Genomic DNA, 20,167 nt, shown 5'->3' on the forward strand with positions numbered 1-20,167 from the left:
TTAACCAATTACCTCTTAACTTAAGATTGGAAACGAATTATAAAAAATTCAAAAACTCAATAAAAACATTATATCAATAGCATATCAAAATCGTTTATACTTAAAAACACAATATAATCTCTCATTTTATTACTATATTGAAATCCTTTTCTCTTATTTCTTATTCTTATCTCTTTCCTTCTTTTACATCCTTTTCTCTTTTCTATTTGATATAATTATGTTATATATATATGTTAAATTATTATTTACACGCGTTTTTTCTCTGCCTTTTCAACACGAGGATTTGCTCTAAAAAAAGGTGTATCAAGATGTACTAAAAAGAAAACAAACTCAATGTAATGTAATAACATGTAATTGTAAACTTAATGTTATATTTGCCGACGATCTGTTATTTGCCGACGATCTGAAGATATACAGAATAATCAAAGACGATGACGATCGCGCAATTTTGCAGTTGAACCTTAATAAACTATGTGCGTGGTGTTCTGTCAATGATTTGCAACTAAATTTAGGTAAATGCCAGATTATCAGTTTTTACAAAGGCAAAAATCCACTTAATTTTTCCTATTTTATGAATGGTGCTAATCTTCTTCGTGTATCACAGATTCGTGATCTTGGTGTTATATTCCACGAGAGTCTACAGTTTAACGAACACATCGATGAAATAACAAGCGATGCGATGAGAATACTAGGTTTTATTTTGAGAATGGGAGCAAATTTTAAAAGTATGTCAACATTAAAACATCTGTATTGCTCGTTAGTACGAAGCAAATTAGAATACAATTCCACCGTATGGTCACCGTACTACAAGGTCCATTCTCAATCATTAGAAAAGGTACAAAATAAATTCCTTCGGTACATTAATTTTAAAATGAAAATTCCAATCGAATTTATAAATTACAATAACTTGCTTGCTGAAACTAAACTTCTTAAATTATCTGATAGAAGAGTGTTAATTGATTTGCTATTTTTATTCAAAATTATTAAATCTTTAATTGACAGCCCTAATTTGTTGGAACTTATTTGCATTAATGTTCCTGCTAGGCAAACTCGCAGTAAAGATACTTTTAAATTTAACAAGAACCTCAACACTAATTATTCTATTTTTTCACCAATTCCTAGAATTCACAACCTTGCGAATAAATACTGTGAACTTATAGATATGTTTGGTTTTGACAATTTTGTGAGCTTTAAAAGGCAACTTATTTCGATTCTATCGGCTAATAATTAACTTTTATAGCTTTAATAATTTTATTACATCTTCTCCCATTCGAAACCTTTCAAGTAAATTATATCCATATTTGTTTGTTTTTTATTTGCTCTACTATACACTTATAATTGTATGCATATACCTACTAACTACTTTTTATACATAACACTATGTTCCATCTCAGATCTTATTATTTCTTATTCATGTCGATATTGCTAAATTCTATTAGTTTTTGCTTTTTACAGGTGCAACTCTTATTTTGTTATTTTTTTTTTTTTTTAAATCTCTGTTATAATGTTCTTTACCTCACGAGTAAGTTACACTCTAATTTATATTGGTTTATCGATTTGTTAAACTCACAATTAATACTGGGTTTAAACACACCCACTTACTTACTTTTTATGTTGAACTTTCTTTTACTTACTATTTCATGCTTGGGTATATTTTATATTGAATCCATCTTATTAGTGTTTTGCTAATTTGCACAAAATTTTATTATATGTGTTGCTTTCTTACAATTAACTCCATTTATCTTCTTATGTTCAATTATTGTAATCAATGTAAATGTATATTTTCATGTAAAAGCCCATTAGGGCGTAAATAAAATAAAATAAATAAATAAATAAATAAATAAAATAAAATATTTGTACTTCATCATAACTTGAAATTACCTAATAAAAAAAATAATAATAAAAAAAAAAATCATATCATGTGCATGATTGCGAACGTTTGGGACGAACATCATGTGGTTGGTGATAACGAAATCACAATGGTATAACTCTTTAATATTGGACATTTTGAATGATAACAATGAACAACATGTAGGTAAATTCCATACACAAAAGTTATTGTAACTGAATTTTGTCACTTTTTTATGAAAATATACAGTGGAACCTCTCATAACGAGCACCTCCTATAACAAGTAATTCGCATAACGAGCAAAACAGATGATGAAAAAAATGCTCCCTTAACGAGCGACATTTCGCATGACGAGTGACGCAAAAAGGGCAAGTCCCATCTTGTGAGCCGGGACTTCTGCGCCAATGCGTCTGTCTCTGGTTAGCACTCGTTCGGCTAGCACATTAGTGTCGCATGTCATCACACTTTTTTCCAAACTTGTATTTAGGCATTATTTGTAATTTTTTTTATGCAAAATTTAATAACCCTTGCAGAAATGTCCCTGAAGAAAAGACCAAAGGAAGACAGCTATAAAAGAATAAAAGTAACTGTAGAAATAAAACGTAAAATCATTGAAATGCGGGAACGAGGTGTGAGCGAGCACATTCAATTGGTCTACATCAACGATTTGCACTATCCTCAAGAACAAGGATAAAATTAAGAAGATAGATGCTATGATTGGTGCAACACCACTCCGTTGCTCCATCCTATGGACCAGCAGGTTATTTCTTTAAGAAACTCTCCACTAAAACACTCTTCGAGCGTTGTTTTGAGGTGACTGAAGGGACAAGTCTTTCACTCTCAGAGAGTTTTGGAAAGATCACATTCACATCGTTACTTGCCTCAAGATCATTGACAAGGCGTGGGACTGGAACTTCTGCTTGGAAGAAGCTTTGGCCAAAGAGCGTTGTTGAATGTAATTTTGAGAGGTTTGAAACAGTACCTATGGAGTCTACAGTCAAAAAGATTGTGTCTTTGGCCAATACCGTGGGAATGGAGGTGGATAACAACGATATTGATGAGCTTGTAGAAGAGCAAAGTCAAGAGCTGACCACCAAAGAGCTTATGGAGTTGCATTGCGTTTCACAGCAAGAAGTTATGGAGAGTTTGTTAGTGGATGAGCAGGAAGTAGCAGAGCAACAATTTTCTGGCGCAATAAGAGAAATGCTGAAATCATGAAAAACTGTTGCATCGTACATTGAGAAGCATCACCCTATGGTGATGGCTTTGTGTTCTACAAATTTATTCAATGATAATGCTGTGTCACATTTTCAACAAATTTTGAAACGTCAGCAAAAACAAATGTCTCTAGACAGCTTTCTTGTAAAAAAATAATAAATTATTTGTCATAAATTCATAAATAATAAACTAGATATTTTTGTTTATTGTGCAAAATTTAGAAAATCTTATTTTGCAAATCGAAATCACATTCCTGGTTGTTGCGCACCTTAACAATTTAAAAGTATGTTATTCTATTTGAATAAACGTTAAAAATATTAGTATTTTTTTGGCATGAAATGCATTATAATATTTTACATTGATTTATATAGGAAAAATTATTTCGGTCAACGAGTGTTTCACATAACAAGTAAGATTCTGGAACGAATTAAGCTCGTTATGAGAGGTTCCACTGCACTATTTAAATTTAAAACATTTAAAATTTAAAATATTTAAAATTTATACCATTTAAATTTAAAAAAAGAGATTTTTTTTAATAAAATCCTCTCGGATTACGATACCTACTAATTTAGTATAATGATATTATCCATCTTGAAATGGCTGTCTGCCATAATATGTTTACTAAAATTGGTAAGAAATTACATTTACGTTAAATCAAAATTGAAGTTAACACACTTTGGACGGGAAAGGTATTTCTACCAGTTTGGTCGATGGTTGCTTAAGGACGGAAAGGGTATTTTTACCTTTTGCACCGGCTTCATTTCAATGACAGAAAAGAATAAATTATCCAATATTTTTGTATGAATATTATATGCCAATCTCTTTATAAAGGTCCCAACTATATGTACATAATTATCAAATCGCAATAAAATTCTTCCTTTTATATTTATATTCAAGTCTTTCGTGTACATCGGAATTTCAACAAAGGGACCTATTATTATTGAATACCTGACACTTGATAAGCAATGCGTTTGAAGATTAATGAAATAAGTTATTTTTCGGTTAGTGATTTTATAGCTTGGGTATGCTGAGTTAGTATGTAGATTTTTTTATTATTTTTGAAGATATTGCCATTTAAAACAAATTAAAATAATTCGCGAGGGGAAATTCAGGTCCGCCGGCGCAAAAGATACCCGCCTGAAGTGTGTTAGTTAAAAGCAGCACTATAAAATCGACTCCAATTGTGAGGAAGATTCACTAGGTTACCGCTTGAACCACGAATTTCCATACAGCGTGCTGACTATCAACGCATACATTTACAAAACTGAATTATGGGAAAGCTAAACGCTGCTTAAATTTGCTTCGTTCCTTCTCCATATATATTCCGAGTCAACACGCCGAACAGCCAACTGAAAAAACCTAATGTCAACCGTTCAAATCTAATGTGATTTTAGAATGGCAAGCAAATGATGAAACATTTGTAAATAAGATCATACCAAATACTATATCAAAATAATAGGTTCGATAAACAAGCCACACTTTTTTATTTATTTATTCATTTTCGGGAAATCGACAGTTTACATTTAATCAGTTTTTACATAAGTATTATATAGTAAAATAAAACCAATTATGGATTTTCCCCTTGTGACTTTACCTCTGCTGAGACAAATAATGAGGTAAGTAAATTAAATTTGTAAGAAAGGAATATGAATTCAAAAATGTATACAAAACAAAAGCTTATAGCCATGGAGGAGGTTTTAGATATAAATCAAATCATAATAGAAATATAAACAATAGAGACACATTATTCACAAACCATCAGAGAAATATTCTTTTATGGACCTCTTGTATTTGGTAAGTTCGCAACTGAAAATATCAACCTTGGATAATACGCTATTGTAATTATTGCATAGTCTGTTCAGGCAAGAATTCTGCTTAGAGTTCGTTATGCTTTGATCAACCCTGAACAGGACACAAGAGCGTGTTGAACGCGCAGGTACATTGAATGGAATCTTGTTTAGCAACTCTGGGCATTGAACATTATTGTTAACTCTACTTTATACAGGATTAGTGCATCCTTATGATGCCTCCGTACACTCAGTGAATCAATTTTAAAGTATGAAACTTGATTTGTTGATTTACTTTAATATTCTGAATATTTCGTAAATTCGTAAAGGCGCTTGTACCGCCATATGTTGATTAATAATAAAGACATCATGATGGTTAGGGAACTCTCCCATGCCTCATACATACACTTAAATCCTAACTAACCAACACGCCGTTTCTCCGTAGGGGTAGGCAGAAAGGACAGACTGTCAAACAACTCGGTCATATATCGTCTCATACATGCTCTTCTATTATTCTGACTCTTGACATGGCCCGACTCCAGTATCTGATCCACTTGATTGTTCCATGGATCTTCCTCGGACGTCCCCGACTTCTTCTACCATTCACATTAGTGTAATATATTCACCTTGCACTCCTTTCTTCGTTCATTCGCACTACATGCCCAAACCATCTAAGCATCCCTTTCTTGATCTTACTCATAAAGCTTAAATCAATCAGCCTTGCAATTCTTTGGAGATGTCCACATTTCTCACACGATCATACATGGTTTTACCACACATACGCCTCAGGGATCTCATTTCTACAGCATTCAGCTTTCCTAGCAAATAAAATGTTATTAATCACATTAAGGCAATGCACTACGTAGTAATGCAAAATCATGTGTTTTTGGTTTGAAATTTTGGTCGCCTAGAAATGTTTCAGATGCCCTAATTAAATTCTGCGAGTAGAATACATCTTGGCCTTTTAAATAATGGAGTATTTTTTAGATAGGTCTTTTTATAAGCCCAGAAAAAAAAAATGTATAAGGCCTATGAAAACTGCTCTAAAGATCAAAATCTCCTACTTGTGAATGTACGGGAAATGTCAGAAGGTGGAGGTATCAATAATACAGGATTTTCCAATAAGAGGTGTTATTTTGAATAGCCCGCTATTTCGGCAGATGTTACTTTTGAAGCTGTCATTTTTTGACATTTGACAAGTAGAAACTACGCCATTAATAAAACTGGAACGATACACGCTTCAACAACGCATTGAAGTTATTAAAATTCACTATTATTAATTATTAGAATTCCATCGAAAAATCATCTTGAGTGATGAGGCCCATTTCCACCTTGGTGGCTTCGTCAAAAAGCAAAATTGTCGCATCTGGGGCTCGGAAAACCCAAGAATTATTGTTGAAAAGCCTCTCTATCTTCAACGTGTGACTGTTTGGTGCGGTTTAATGAGGAAACACATTATTAAAACGCGACGCGACGCCACGTCTCGACACCCGATATGCACCGTGCACATTACCAACACGCGACGCCACGACATACTAGCAATTTCTGAATACAGTTAGCTAACAGCATTGGAAATTAATGGTTTTGTACTATGGATTTAATAAATAACAAGTCAGATGAAGACTTTGAAGAAGATTTGATGCAAATTATGAGTACATATATGATACTTAAACGACTCAAGAAAAAGAGAATAACTAGGCGTTACTGGGTTCATGAAATAAATCAAAAGAGAAGTATGTGTGGTGAATATCATACTCTGTGTCCAGACTTACTTCAAGATAATGAAAGATTTCATATGTATTTTGAATATGGGTTTTTTTTTTTAATATGGGTTACTTTCTTCCCATGGATTATTTCTCACAGTATGATCCCTGTATATAGCTAAACTCATGTCATATAGAACAGGATATCGTTTTACAGTGGCGGTTCTTCCCTTAGGTCAATTGGTGTTTGACCCCCCAAAATTATAAGACAACAATAATAAATATAATAATCAATTATGTGCATCAAAACATTTAAAATGTAACGCGAAACAGCGGCGGCGGCGGCGAGTGACTAGCAGTGACATCTGTTGTCTCTAATAGAAGCTTTCATTCACAAGTCCACACGATTCGCTGGGTCAATTTAAAGAATGTCCAATTTGGCATCTTCTGTCCCTACGCGCGCCATAGAATAAACGAGATGGCACTATATTTTTCGTCGAAGTAAAAATTAGCTTCCGAAGAAAGTTTAGGGACGCTTAGGTCATGACCGTGGGGGAGACAACACGGTGAATATTATATGTTTTACAGAGATGGTGACATAAACAAATGTCGTTTTTTCATTTTACACGCTTGTAGTGTGTGGAACAATGGTTGTTTTTCAATTGCATAGTTCGGGAAAGGATTAGAATAATTATTTATGTTGTTATCGATTTAGAATGAAACAAAACAAAAAACGTCAAAAATCATTGTCAAATAGAATCAAACACTGATTTTATTTATTTTAATGTTGTGGACAACTACATTAAAACTTAATATCTTAAAAATAATTTGCCGTAAGTACATGGATTGTGTATTTATTTCCAATTTATTATATTAACATAATATTTATTTAGAGTCCGCGACTCTAAAACTCTATAACAAATTGATATAGTTAATAATATATGGGCATTTTTCACAATATCAAATAAAGATTAGTCACACTTTTTTTTTCAAATGACCTACCACGACTGAATCCCTAGAGCCGCCTCTGTCGTTTTACCAACTCAATTAATTGTTCGTCGGTCATTTCGCTAAATAAATGCAAAAATAATATTAAATTGGCATAAATTCCGTATATGCTCTGTGACAGTTCTCGAATGACTGACGCGTGGCGTTGGGTGTTGTCTAGAAACATACTGCGCAGGCCGCGTCGGGTGGCGTGTTTACCCCCACCATGGGCAACACACCGACCTGGCACGTCTGGATCGGGTGGCGTGTGCCCGCATGGCGTCGCGTCGGATGTTCATAGTGTGATTCTGGTCATAAGAAAACAATACATTTGATTCGACTCAACACGCATCGCGTTTCATCGGGTCGCGTCGGGTTTTAATAATGTGTTTCCACCGACGGAGTCATTGGGCCTTACTTTTTCGAAAATGAGGCTGAAGCAACAGTTACGGCGAATGGATTGCGCTATCGAGAGATGATTAATGATTTTTTATGGCCGGAATTGGATGGTATTGATCTGGACAACGTTTACTTGCCACACAAGCAACGAAACCATTGATTTTTTACGGGAAAAGTTTCTTTGAATATCAAAATAACACCTCTTATTGGAAAACCCTATATTATAGGGTATTGGTCAACGGTGTTCATTCGAAAGTTAAATTTTTGGTGGAATCTGATGAAAAACTGACATTATTTGTTTTTAAAAGGCGCAATGACCCTGAGGCAAATATTTTATTGATGAAATCACAAATCCTACAATTATAATATCCCGTGATTTTCACGGGTCTGCGCTAGTAAGTAAATAAGAGTGAACATGAAAGGTTTTTAAAAATTTCCTTCAAAATAATTTAAATGTAGCTGAGAATATTCTAGAATAATGTGGGGATCACACGAGGACAGTTCAATACTGTCTTGTCCCAGCTCCAAACCAATTTTCCTAGTGTGACAGGACAATGAACCAAGACATTGTCCAGAGATAGAGGGGCAAGCTATCTCTGCAGGATCTCATATTTCAGCTTAAATGGAACACTACAATACATCTTAGTTTAAAAGACCGCATCGCCGTGTATCCATTTTCGCAGCGTTCCACGTTTAAACTACGGTAGAGTTGTTGAATAATTCAACCGCTGTTATTGTCCCATTGTCCTACCCTGCGCAGTCGAGGCTCTTCACAGAGCAGGGACAGGATAATATTGTAAGTCCTCGTGTGATCCCGAAATTATGCCTAGTTCACACGAGGTCAGGACAAAATTGTATTGTCCCAGCTCCGGACCTATTTTCCATGTGTATGCAGGTACGAACAGGACATTAGCCAATGCTCCGCACATAAGTGTTGCTCCTGCACATTTTTAAATGGTACCCGGAAGATATTATTAAATTGCGAATAATATTTATATATTTACATTATGGGGTAACACTGGATGTTAAATTGAACTTTATCCAACACACTGATGACATTATTAACAAAGCCAATAAAATGCTGGGATTTATAATTCGCATAGCAAAACCCTTCCACAACATAAACACTCTATATTCCCTTTACACCTCATATATTCGCCCGCACCTGGAACACTGTACACCGATCTGTACTCCTTTATACCAAGCCCATATCGAAAGAATAGAAAGAATTAAAAAAAAAATGTTTAAACACATAAATTATAAACTAAACTTACACTTCTCAAATTATACCGAATCCATTAAATTTCATAGTTTTAACTCCCTCCAAACACAACGTCTAATTTTTGATCAAATCTTATTGTTTAAAATCCTAAATAATGGTCTGGACTCACCAGAACTTACCAATTTAATAAATCTTCATATTCCGTCTAGATCAACCCGACAATCTGATTTATTTTATCTACCCTCGTGTAGAACAAACATTTGAAAAAATTCCCCAATTCCTCGTATATGTGCACAATATAATACAACATTTTACAGCGTTGACATTTTTGGCAATAACCTAAAGAAATATCGATATGAAGTAATGCATACGATCGATTATTAATATGAGAGTATGGAATGTATCGGGAGCATCTCCTATCCTCTTCCAATTTTCCTCTTCCTCTCCCCTTCCTTTAACACCAAATTAATTTTAAGATATTAAAACTTCATTTCCAATGAACTTTAGTATAAGAAACTTCTGTGGCTTGACTTCAGTTAACTCGTATATTCATATCTATCATTGTATATTATGTAAAAGCTGTTTGTTTCTTACAAAATAAATAAATTATAATTTGCATCGTCGTCTATTCATTTTCGCAGCATTCCGTGTTTGAACTACGGTCAAATTATTATATTGTTCCATTGTCCTGCCCTGGGCAGTCGAGGCTGTTCACGGAGCTGGGACAGGACAATATTGTCTTCTATTGTCCTCATGCGACCCGGCATTATTATTTAACAAATAAATCGTAGGTTATGATTTGAGATTTTCACGGCCAAAAGTACATACTGATTCATTTTTGGGTTACTTTGAATAATTTATTTAACTTTTAATTGCAATAATTTATGGACTGAAGTTTTGTTTGTTTCTTATAGTAATTGTTGAAATGGAGCATAATTTCCATAATCTGTGCCTAAAAGTTCGCAGTTAGGTAAAGAATTACTGAATATTTTATTGAACTTTTAAATTTCAACAGTTTGGGTTAACTATTTATATGAAGAATACCCTAAGAAGATTAGGGCCGGTATTTGAGTAAGATAAAAAATATCAACGTGGTTACTCTTCGACATGTATAAACACTTTACCACATCCTCCCTGATAAGGGACACTGCGCGATATCCGAAACGTTGGCTCGAGAAGGGGGTAGCGCAATACGGCATGATGACCCAAAAATGAATCAGGATAAAAGTAAATCCATTTTTGTTATTTGTTTTTGGGGTATTATGCCGTGTTGCGCTAACTCCTTCTTTAGCCAACGTTTCGGACAGCATTGCAGTGTCCATCATCAGGGCAGATGTGTTATTTGAGGTTGTGTTAAAATGTGAGCTTATGTATGAGGTTGTGATACCTTGTTGCCAGCTCCAACCCTCTGAGCTAACATTAACGTATCATTTTTTTTATTTAAAGTGGTTTTCTTCGTTTAGCTCTGGTGTATCCGTCAATTACCGGATACCAAGAACTATTAAGCTTAGCTCCTTCGTCTCTATTAATGTTTACGGGATTTTTATGAATTTCAATGGCCTCCGTAATCAGCCGTGCTCTATAAGTTTTCGGTCTCCCCAGGATTTCAGGAACAAATCCAAAGTAATGCCCGGTGTCAATCAAATGCTCGGCAATTGCCGATTTGTCGGGGTGGCCGAGTTTACAAGCTCTGAAGTGTTCTGAAATCCTTTTGGAGATAGTCCGCTCTGTCTGGCCTACATAGACCTTGTCACATCCGGAACAGCTGAGTTTATACACTCCATCTGTTTCCAGAGGAAACTTAGTCTTTGCAGACCTCAGTAAGTCCTGTATCTTTGTTGTTGTTCCGAAGACAGTCTTGATATTTTCCTTTCTCAATAGCCTGGCAATTTTGTCTGTCACATTGTGCACATAAGGCAGGAAGGCACAGCCTTTCGACTCTTGTTCAACTCTGTCTTTGTTTGGTGCAGATTTGGCTCTTATGATTTGCCTTGTCTGACTTGCTGGGTAGCCGTTACGCTCCAGTGCATCGGTCAGCTTCGTAAGTTCCGCTCCGATTTTATGTTCTTCGCATATTCTGGTCGCTCGGGTCACCAATGTATGGATAAGTCCTCTCTTCTGCGCTGGGTGGTGGTGCGAATCAGCGTGTAAGTACCGATTCGTATGGGTTGGTTTCCTATATACAGTATGCCCTAGGCTACCATCAGTGCTATTGGTGCTCCTACATACAAACTTTCCCAATACCTCTCGAGATTACTGCAGATGCAAACTGGAAAAACCGAATCGTGGATTAAGGATTCAACAGATCTGATTAGTAAGCTCAAGAAAGTTAAGACTGAGGAAGGAGATATTCTGGTCAGCTTTGACGTCGTGTCACTTTTCACAAATGTGCCTCTAGAAGACTCCATGACAATGCTAAGGGAGATATATGAGGAAGACATTTGCAAACTTTTTGAACACCGCCTCAAAACGGGATACTTTGCGTTTCAGGGTGAACTATTTGAGCAATTGGAGGGAGTTGCGATGGGCAGTCCGTTATCGCCAGTACTAGCCAACTTTTTTATGGAGAAGTTTGAAGAAGTGGCGCTCGACACAGCTTCGGCTGTCCCTAAAGTATGGTGGCGCTACGTCGACGATGTCTTCGCCATTTGGCCTCATGGAACGGAGAAACTAAACGAATTCCTGGATCATCTTAATTCTCTCCACAGCAAAATTAAATTCACAATGGAACTGGAAAACGAAGATAAAATCCTGCCCTTTTTAGATGTGGGGGTGATGCGGAAACACGATGGTAGCCTAGGGCATACTGTATATAGGAAACCAACCCATACGAATCGGTACTTACACGCTGATTCGCACCACCACCCAGCGCAGAAGAGAGGACTTATCCATACATTGGTGACCCGAGCGACCAGAATATGTGAAGAACATAAAATCGGAGCGGAACTTACGAAGCTGACCGATGCACTGGAGCGTAACGGCTACCCAGCAAGTCAGACAAGGCAAATCATAAGAGCCAAATCTGCACCAAACGAAGACAGAATTGAACAAGAGTCGAAAGACTCTGCCTTCCTGCCTTATGTGCACAATGTGACAGATAAAATTGCCAGGCTATTGAGAAAGGAAAATATCAGAACTGTCTTCGGAACAACAACAAAGATACAGGACTTACTGAGGTCTGCAAAGACTAAGTTTCCTCTGGAAACAGATGGAGTGTATAAACTCAGCTGTTCCGGATGTGACAAGGTCTATGTAGGCCAGACAGAGCGGACTATCTCCAAAAGAATTTCAGAACACTTCAGAGCTTGTAAACTCGGCCACCCTGACAAATCGGCAATTGCCGAGCATTTGATTGACACCGGGCATTACTTTGGATTTGTTCCTGAAATCCTGGGGAGACCGAAAACTTATAGAGCACGGCTGATTACGGAGGCCATTGAAATTCATAAAAATCCCGTAAACATTAATAGAGACGATGGAGCTAAGCTTAATAGTTCTTGGTATCCGGTAATTGACGGATACACCAGAGCTAAACGAAGAAAACCACTTTAAATAAAAAAAATAAAAAAATGATACGTTAATATTAGCTCAGAGGGTTGGAGCTGGCAACACGGTATCACAACCTCATACATAAGCTCACATTTTAACACAACCTCAAATAACACATCTGCCCTGATGATGGACACTGCAATGCTGTCCGAAACGTTGGCTAAAGAAGGAGTTAGCGCAACACGGCATAATACCCCAAAAACAAATAACAAAAATACTTTTGGCCGTAAAAATCTTAAATCATAAAGTAAATCCTGGCTGAGAATTTTTGAGAAAAGTTTCATTGCAGTGTACAATTTAATTTTCAAAATAGCCAATATGAAAATAACCATAATTTTGGCCAGTCTCCGAAAGGACAGAAGCCACGAGAAATTCGGAATGACAAATTCTGCTGCGTTACTATTATTTGTGCAATTATAAAAATTTCCACTACCTACAGAAAAAAATGGCGTCCGGTTAAAAACATTTAAGTACTGGAATAATGACAATGTTGTTGATTGATTGTTTATAAAATTTGGAATTATATTTACCGCTCGTCTATCATCTCAATGTTCTTTTCTTTCTTCTGTATCTCTGCTGAGAACTCCCGCTTGACTATGCTGCGAATCCTGTTCGCCATTTGCCCATCCGAAAGGATGTTCTCGCCGGCCGACGGAATCGCAATAACTTCTCCATAATCCGGGTCCAGCAGCTCTTCCTTTATTTCCCCAGACATTTCTCGTGCACATCGGTTACTGCACATTCAGCTCAATCGATCCAGCACATATACTCAACCGTCCTTCCCCGACACCACCGCAAGTGCAATGTTCATAATATTACATAGGCACATCGGTGCAGCAGCACATGTTTAGGTTATGATGGTTTAATTAGTCAGATAAAAGATTTAGTGATCGCTGATGCTGCTTTCGGAGTACAATTTCACACTCACTGTATTGATATGTAATAAAATTTAGGTATTTGAACGATATCCATGTTATTCGAAGTTTTCCCACAAGTGCAAATTCGTATTTTGACGTTCGCTTGCACGCTAAACAAAATCTTTCAGCGGCTTTGATTGAATTACTTTTGCTTTGAATGTTCCAAGTTCAAATGTTGCCACTCGATCCAGAAAGGAGAAAATTAAAAAATGCGGTTCTTTCCTTCACAAACTATACAAAATTTATTTAGAAATATAATAAATGCGTTGGATAGAACAGCAATATTTTAAAAATGAAGTTCTCTTTCAGAAAACAAGGAATTTATTTTTAATTTGATATTTTTTTGGAATCCATATAATCTTTTTTTATTTGACACCTCACAAAAGCGCCCCTGTTTGTCATATTAAAAAAATCATACCTCAGAATTTTAATACAGAAACTGATACCCAGATGGTAATTATTCGGGATCGCTGACAACGATTAATACCAGTTTTTGTAATAAAACCTTTTAATTCAACTTAATTACTAGGAAAGGAAACTATCTGCATTTTGAGAAATTTTAATTTTACCATTCTAATTTTTAATTACTTAAAATGAACAACTGTTACTAGTGAGAGTAAATACTTATTCCAAAAGCTAGAAAAGAGATTCCACACAATTTTTTTTAAAGATAATTCATCACAATGATTTTTCGAATTCGTGATAGGGGAGTGGTTGGATAATATCGGGAAAAACTTATTCCCACAATTTATTAATTTTCATGGGGAGGGAGGGGGTGGCTAGAGAATTTAAAAGAAATAATTTCCCACATTTTTGTGTCCTCTGATGCTTTTTTTTTGCGGATGTATAAGACGCCCAATACTTAAAAAACAAATATTAAGTACGAAACTCAAACATCTGTTCTAGGATATACACTTCACCTCTAGTTCACACGTTGGCTAGTTGGTACCGACGCATTGGGCCAACCTTGGACTAGGAGTTTTAAATTTTATAGTATAAATGAAGGTACTTAGTGAAAAAATGTATCCAAACGTTCGAATGATTCTAATTGATTTTATATTAGTACTTATCTTCGTAATTAAATAACTTATTAAAAAATATATTTGTCTGGCAATACCAAATTTCAAGGAGGTTGCCATACTTGTCAGTTTTGATAACCATTTCGTCGTATGTACCGTTATTGTGAAAAATCTGTGAATATTTCCAAAGCTCTGTAAATAATTCTAAGTTATTTGTTTTAAGTGTAAACTTAAATAGTTGGTTTAACTTATTATGATATGGATATGAGTTGGATACCGTGATTTTTGAGGTAGGCAGTCTCGAGTTTATTCTAAATATGTCACCATGAGATTGGACAAAAGAAACATGATTGTTGAGAAATCGGGTTGAATAATGCAATTATTCCACCATATTATTAACATTTTTGCGCTGATGTACACATATTTACACATTTACCGCATTATATTAGCGTGGAAATGATTCATACGTGATTTTTATGAAGGAGAATGACATGTTTTTTTTCTTTCTGTTTACCGATTTCCTGTTGTTCCTGCGTTACGCTGCGTTAGATCCAGCCATTCACCTTCCGTGTTTGGCTTTTCAGCTGATCGCAATGTTCACATTATAAAATATATGAACAATTTCACAAAATTACGCAAAACAACCGCCATAATATTTTTTTCACATTCGCAGAGTAATTTTAATCATGACAGTATAACGATACGAAATTGATGAATGCGATACAATTTTGTATTTTTTCTGCTCAATAAAAATTTAAAAACAGGTTCACAATGCAAAATTTACATTGTTAAATTGTTTTTTTTTGTTAGTAGGTAAATGTCAAAAAGGGGTCATTGATTTTTATTGTTTTTCTTTTAACTATGAATCATGGAAAAAAATCTGTGCATCATGTTCCTGTATCCCCTGTGTAAATCTGTGCATCATGTTCCTGTATCCCCTGTGTAAATCTGTGCATCATGTTCCTGTATCCCCTGTGTAAATCAGTTCCTACAGGGAGTTACCACAAATAATCAAACCCAGTAAACATTGATATGTAATTGAATTTTCAGATTATTTTTACTCACTTCAAATGTTTCTTTATAATTCACACGAAGTTCATTACTGTAGTTACCGCTTTTATTTGATTAAATTGAGTAGAAAATATTAGTCAATACCCAATACCGACTAATATAAAATATTTCTGGTCTTACACCAAATTGAAAAGTCTTCCTAATACATTGCCCAGTACAGTTCACAAACTAAATAATAATAATAATAATAAATTCTTTATTCCAGGATGTGGGGAGGTTAGTGCAATCCCACACATCCCATAGAGGATATAAGTACAAATAATATTTACATAAAGTAAAATAAATAAAAAGAGATTAAAAAAAATTAAAAATTAAATAGAAAATGAAATTAAGTTAAAGCAGAGAAGCACGGAAATCCATCGGATCTAAGATTGTGGGAGCAAGTATCTTTCTCCAATGGTCTTCAATGCTCGATCCTGAAGTCAGACGGGATTCTATGATAATAGTGTTTCTGGAATGGTTTATCCTTTCCCTCAGTCCTGCAATCCTGGTTCTTAACAGAGCTGTAAATCCTGGAACTCGCCCTTCTGTTAACATCGAGGAGGCACTGCAGTGCCTTGGGAGTCCGAACATCAATCGGTAGGCGTTATTATATTGAACCCGAAGCCTTTCCATTGTTCTTTTCTTGAAATTAGCCCAGAGCTCGCATGTGTACAGGGTGGTGCAAAAGGCTAAGAAGAGCGTCCTTTTCACTCGTGGACTACAGAGCCCAAATCTTCTACTGAGCATGTTACATTTTATACTCAGTACACGCCTCTGCCTGTCAATATCTTCATCATCCGTTAACTTGTTGTTGATGATATGTCCTAGATATTTTGTGGTTTCTACTGTTTTCAGAATCTCACCGTTCAAAAAGACTGGGGGAATGTTTTTTGGGCCTTCCCCGTGTTTTATGACCAACAGTGCTGTTTTTTTCGCATTATAGATCATGTTGGTTTCGTGAGCAAATTCCTCTAAAATTAACTAACCATCTAATCATCACGCCGTTTCCCCGCAGAGAGGACGGGCTGCCAAACAACTCGGTCTTGGCACACACTCCTTGCCTCATTCACATTCATCCATACTCTTCTGTTATTCTGACTCTTGCCATGGCCCGACTCCAGTATCTGATTCACTTGATCGTGCCTTGTCTTCCTCGGGGGTCCCGGGCTTCTTCTACCATTCACTTTCACATCATTCTCTTATTTTTTTGTTCATCCGTTCTACATGTCCAAACCATATATGCATCCCTTCCTTATTTATTACATCACCCTTGTATTTCTTCTCGATCTCTTTTTTTACACCTGTTTTGAAAAATGCTATGTATCTTAAAGCGATGCCATACGTAATAATGCAAAATCATGTGTTTTTGGTTTGAAAATTTTGTCGCATAGAAATGTTTCAGATGCTTTAATTAAATACTGCGAGTAGAATACATCTTGGCCTTTAAAATAATCGAGTATTTTTTAGATACGTCTTTCTATAAGCCCAGAAAAAAAGAATGTATAAGGCCTATGAAAACTGCTTAAAAGTTCAAAATCTCCTACTTACGAACCTATTTTCTGTTATGATTTTATTGTATAATGTGGAAAATTAATTTATTTATAAAATGATCGAAAAAAAATTAAATATTTATGCCTGAACATCCACAAAATAAAACAAAAGGCACTTTTTGGCTATGTTTTTTTCTTGCATAAATCAAAACAGGCGGATGGTGTTAAGCGGGAATTTAAACCTTATCGCCATCTACGTAAGGGTTGTTATTGATAGCGGCTCAATTTAAAATATTACACGACGTAGTGCATCGCCTTAAGTAGAATCATGGAAAAAATCGTGTATGACCAACTTTTTACCTTATGTAAAAATACTATTACTAGCCCTATCATCGTGGTTTTTTTTTTAACACAGATCTATTAAATCGAACCTAGGACAGTTTACTGATTTTATTCTCAACTCTATGGTAACAGGTTGATTCCATTTACACAGATTTTTCAAAGGAATTCGACAAAGTAAATCACGACATACTGCTAATCAAGCTCTTGAAAATCGGTGTATGTGGAAATCTTCTGAGATGGTTCTCTTCTTATGTTATAAATAGAAGTCAAGCTGTTTCCTTAAAAGGTTACATCTCACAAATTATAACTATTCCCTCAGGGGAACCTCAAGGCTCCCATTTAGGGCCTCTCTTGTTTATTTTTTTTATATAAACGACATGAAACATTTTATTAGTCATTCTTGTTTTTCTATTTTACGCAGATGACATTAAATTATATAAATTTATTGACTCCATAGATGATTACAACCATTTTCAAAAAGATGTTAGCAAAATTAAGCAATATTGCAATAAAAATCAACTTTATCCAAATAGAGACGAGTGTAATGTTATTACCTTCACATAATAAACAGCCAAATTTTATTTTATTTTTATATTTTTTTATATTAACTCCACACAGGAGGCCCTGAAGAAAATAATTTCCCTCAGGGCCTGTGTCATCTTTGGAGATGCTGTGTGGAGGTTCTTTTTGTGGAGAGGAAGGAGTGAACATGGGTCTTGAAGAGTCCCATGTTGTAGGAGGGAGGAAACACAGGGGCCGGCAGTTCGTTCCACAGCCAAGCTGTTGAACTTAAGAACGAATCGTAGAAGCTACCCGTTCTCATGTGACAAATGTCAACCGTGTACAAATGTTGGGCGCGCGTTTGGCGTGTATCCCGACTACGCACCGGTGCCAAAGGGATCAATGACGCTAGTTCCTCAGAGCATCTTCCATTGTAATACCGATAGAACAAGGACAGCATACCTACCTGACGCCTGTGCTCTAAAGATTGCAGTCCGTCTGTTAAGATTGGAGAATCTATCAAACAGACCGACCGTTTCTGCACAGAGTCAAGGGTTTTTATCAGGTATTTAGGGGCTCCGGACCAGAGATGGCTGCCGAATTCGACAGTAGGGCGCACTTGCGATTTGTACAGGGTCAGCAGTTGTGTACTATTAATGTATCTGCGGGCCCTGTACAGTACGCCCAGCTTCTGAGAGGCCAACTTTACTCTGGCTTCGATGGAGCCCCCGTACCTGAGCTGGTCACTTATAGTTACACCAAGCATATCAATGGAAGGCCTGTTCGGAAGATTGCTTCCGTTGAAGGAGACTAGATTATCATTTGGATCCCTTTTAGACGTAATCAGACAGGATTGGGTCTTTGAAACATTACCATTACCAATTAATTATACTTAAAAATTAATCCGTGTACCCCTACAAAGAGTAGAAACAATCAGAGATCTTGGAGTACTGAGGGATTCTAAAATGTTATTTAAGGATCATATTGAAATTATTTGAGAAAAAGCTTATAAACAATTGGGCTTCATTACACACATTATAAAGCCTTTCACTGTAGCACACACACTAATTCTACTATACATGTCATATGTAAGGTCACAACTTGAGTTCGCCTCAGTTATTTGGAATCCTAAATATCAAACATACATTGATTGTATTGAAATACCCAATACAAATTTAATAAACACCTATCATATCGCTTTAGTGATCATCGGTTTGACCCTACCACTTTATATAAGCGCAGAAAAATTTCTGATGCACTATTCTTATACAAAATCGTGAACAATCTTGTTGATTCATCACATCTGTTAAAAGGATTGCATTTCGTTGCCCTGAACACAACACCAGATCGAACGACTTATTTAGAACACCACACTGTAAATTCAAATATGCGCAAAACTCTTGTATCTGTAAAACTCACAATGCGTTACGTGATGTAGACATTTTTTAACTCTAACTGTAAAATCATCTAAAATGCAGCTCACTAAACTGATAACTTAAACTTCTTTTATTTTGTGAAAAAATACTATCATCATAGTTTATTTGATTGTTTTGAATAGTATAATCATGCGCAAACTGTGTTACTACTAACTGTCTTAAGTAATGTTTTTTTTTTTTTTTTGTCATTTTAAATTCAGTTTACTGTGTAGGTACAAATAATAAATCAATAACTAAACTTAATGGAACTTTATTGGTCTAGAACAGAGGTTCCCAAACTTTTTTGCCCCGTAGACCACTTGCCAAATATTTTTTTTTCCGTAGATCCCCTGCCTGCCGAATATTGAATTTTCCTAAAACCATTAACGTCCCATGTGATAATCATTTATTTTTTTCGTAAAAGATTCCCTTCCCTTGCCTGCCCGACATCCGGGTGGCGGTATAGTTTCTCTGTTTTTGCATTGTGCAGACAGGGGCGCCCTTGTGAGGTATTACACCAAATGAAAATGGAGTAGGATAAGCAACGGGAATTTCTTTCTGTATCTGGCCCTACAGAACTGCCCCTTAAGTTCTTTGTTAGTGCTTATTCCGATCAGTTCTTCTTGTCATATGATATCCGATTCTTCAACATTCCACAGTCAAAATGTCCTTAAACATAGTTTTGAAGTCTGTAAAGTACATCTAAATGTTGAACG

The 20,167-nt window shown here is 35.8% G+C and overlaps 2 protein-coding genes across 2 annotated transcripts in view; one reads left to right on the forward strand and one right to left on the reverse strand.

Moving 5' to 3' along the window:
- The window catches only part of D12 (YEATS domain containing 2 homolog D12), a 55,446-nt gene extending 41,749 nt beyond the window's left edge, over positions 1 to 13,697 (reverse strand). The window contains exon 1 of the mRNA XM_089648050.1: positions 13,245 to 13,697. Coding sequence (XP_089504176.1) covers positions 13,245 to 13,456 — 212 coding nt within the window. The 5' untranslated portion in view covers positions 13,457 to 13,697. The remainder of the gene's footprint in view (positions 1 to 13,244) is intronic.
- Positions 13,698 to 14,777: 1,080 nt separating this feature from the next.
- Cul1 (cullin 1) overlaps positions 14,778 to 20,167 on the forward strand; it is a 32,506-nt gene continuing 27,116 nt past the window's right edge. The window contains exon 1 of the mRNA XM_089648208.1: positions 14,778 to 14,940. The gene's annotated coding sequence lies outside the window, so the exon portion shown is untranslated. The remainder of the gene's footprint in view (positions 14,941 to 20,167) is intronic.

The sequence above is a fragment of the Hesperophylax consimilis genome, chromosome 27 (genome assembly GCF_061612785.1).
Source record: "Hesperophylax consimilis isolate HC1 chromosome 27, BYU_Hcon_1.0, whole genome shotgun sequence".
NCBI classification, from domain to species: Eukaryota; Metazoa; Arthropoda; class Insecta; order Trichoptera; family Limnephilidae; genus Hesperophylax; species Hesperophylax consimilis.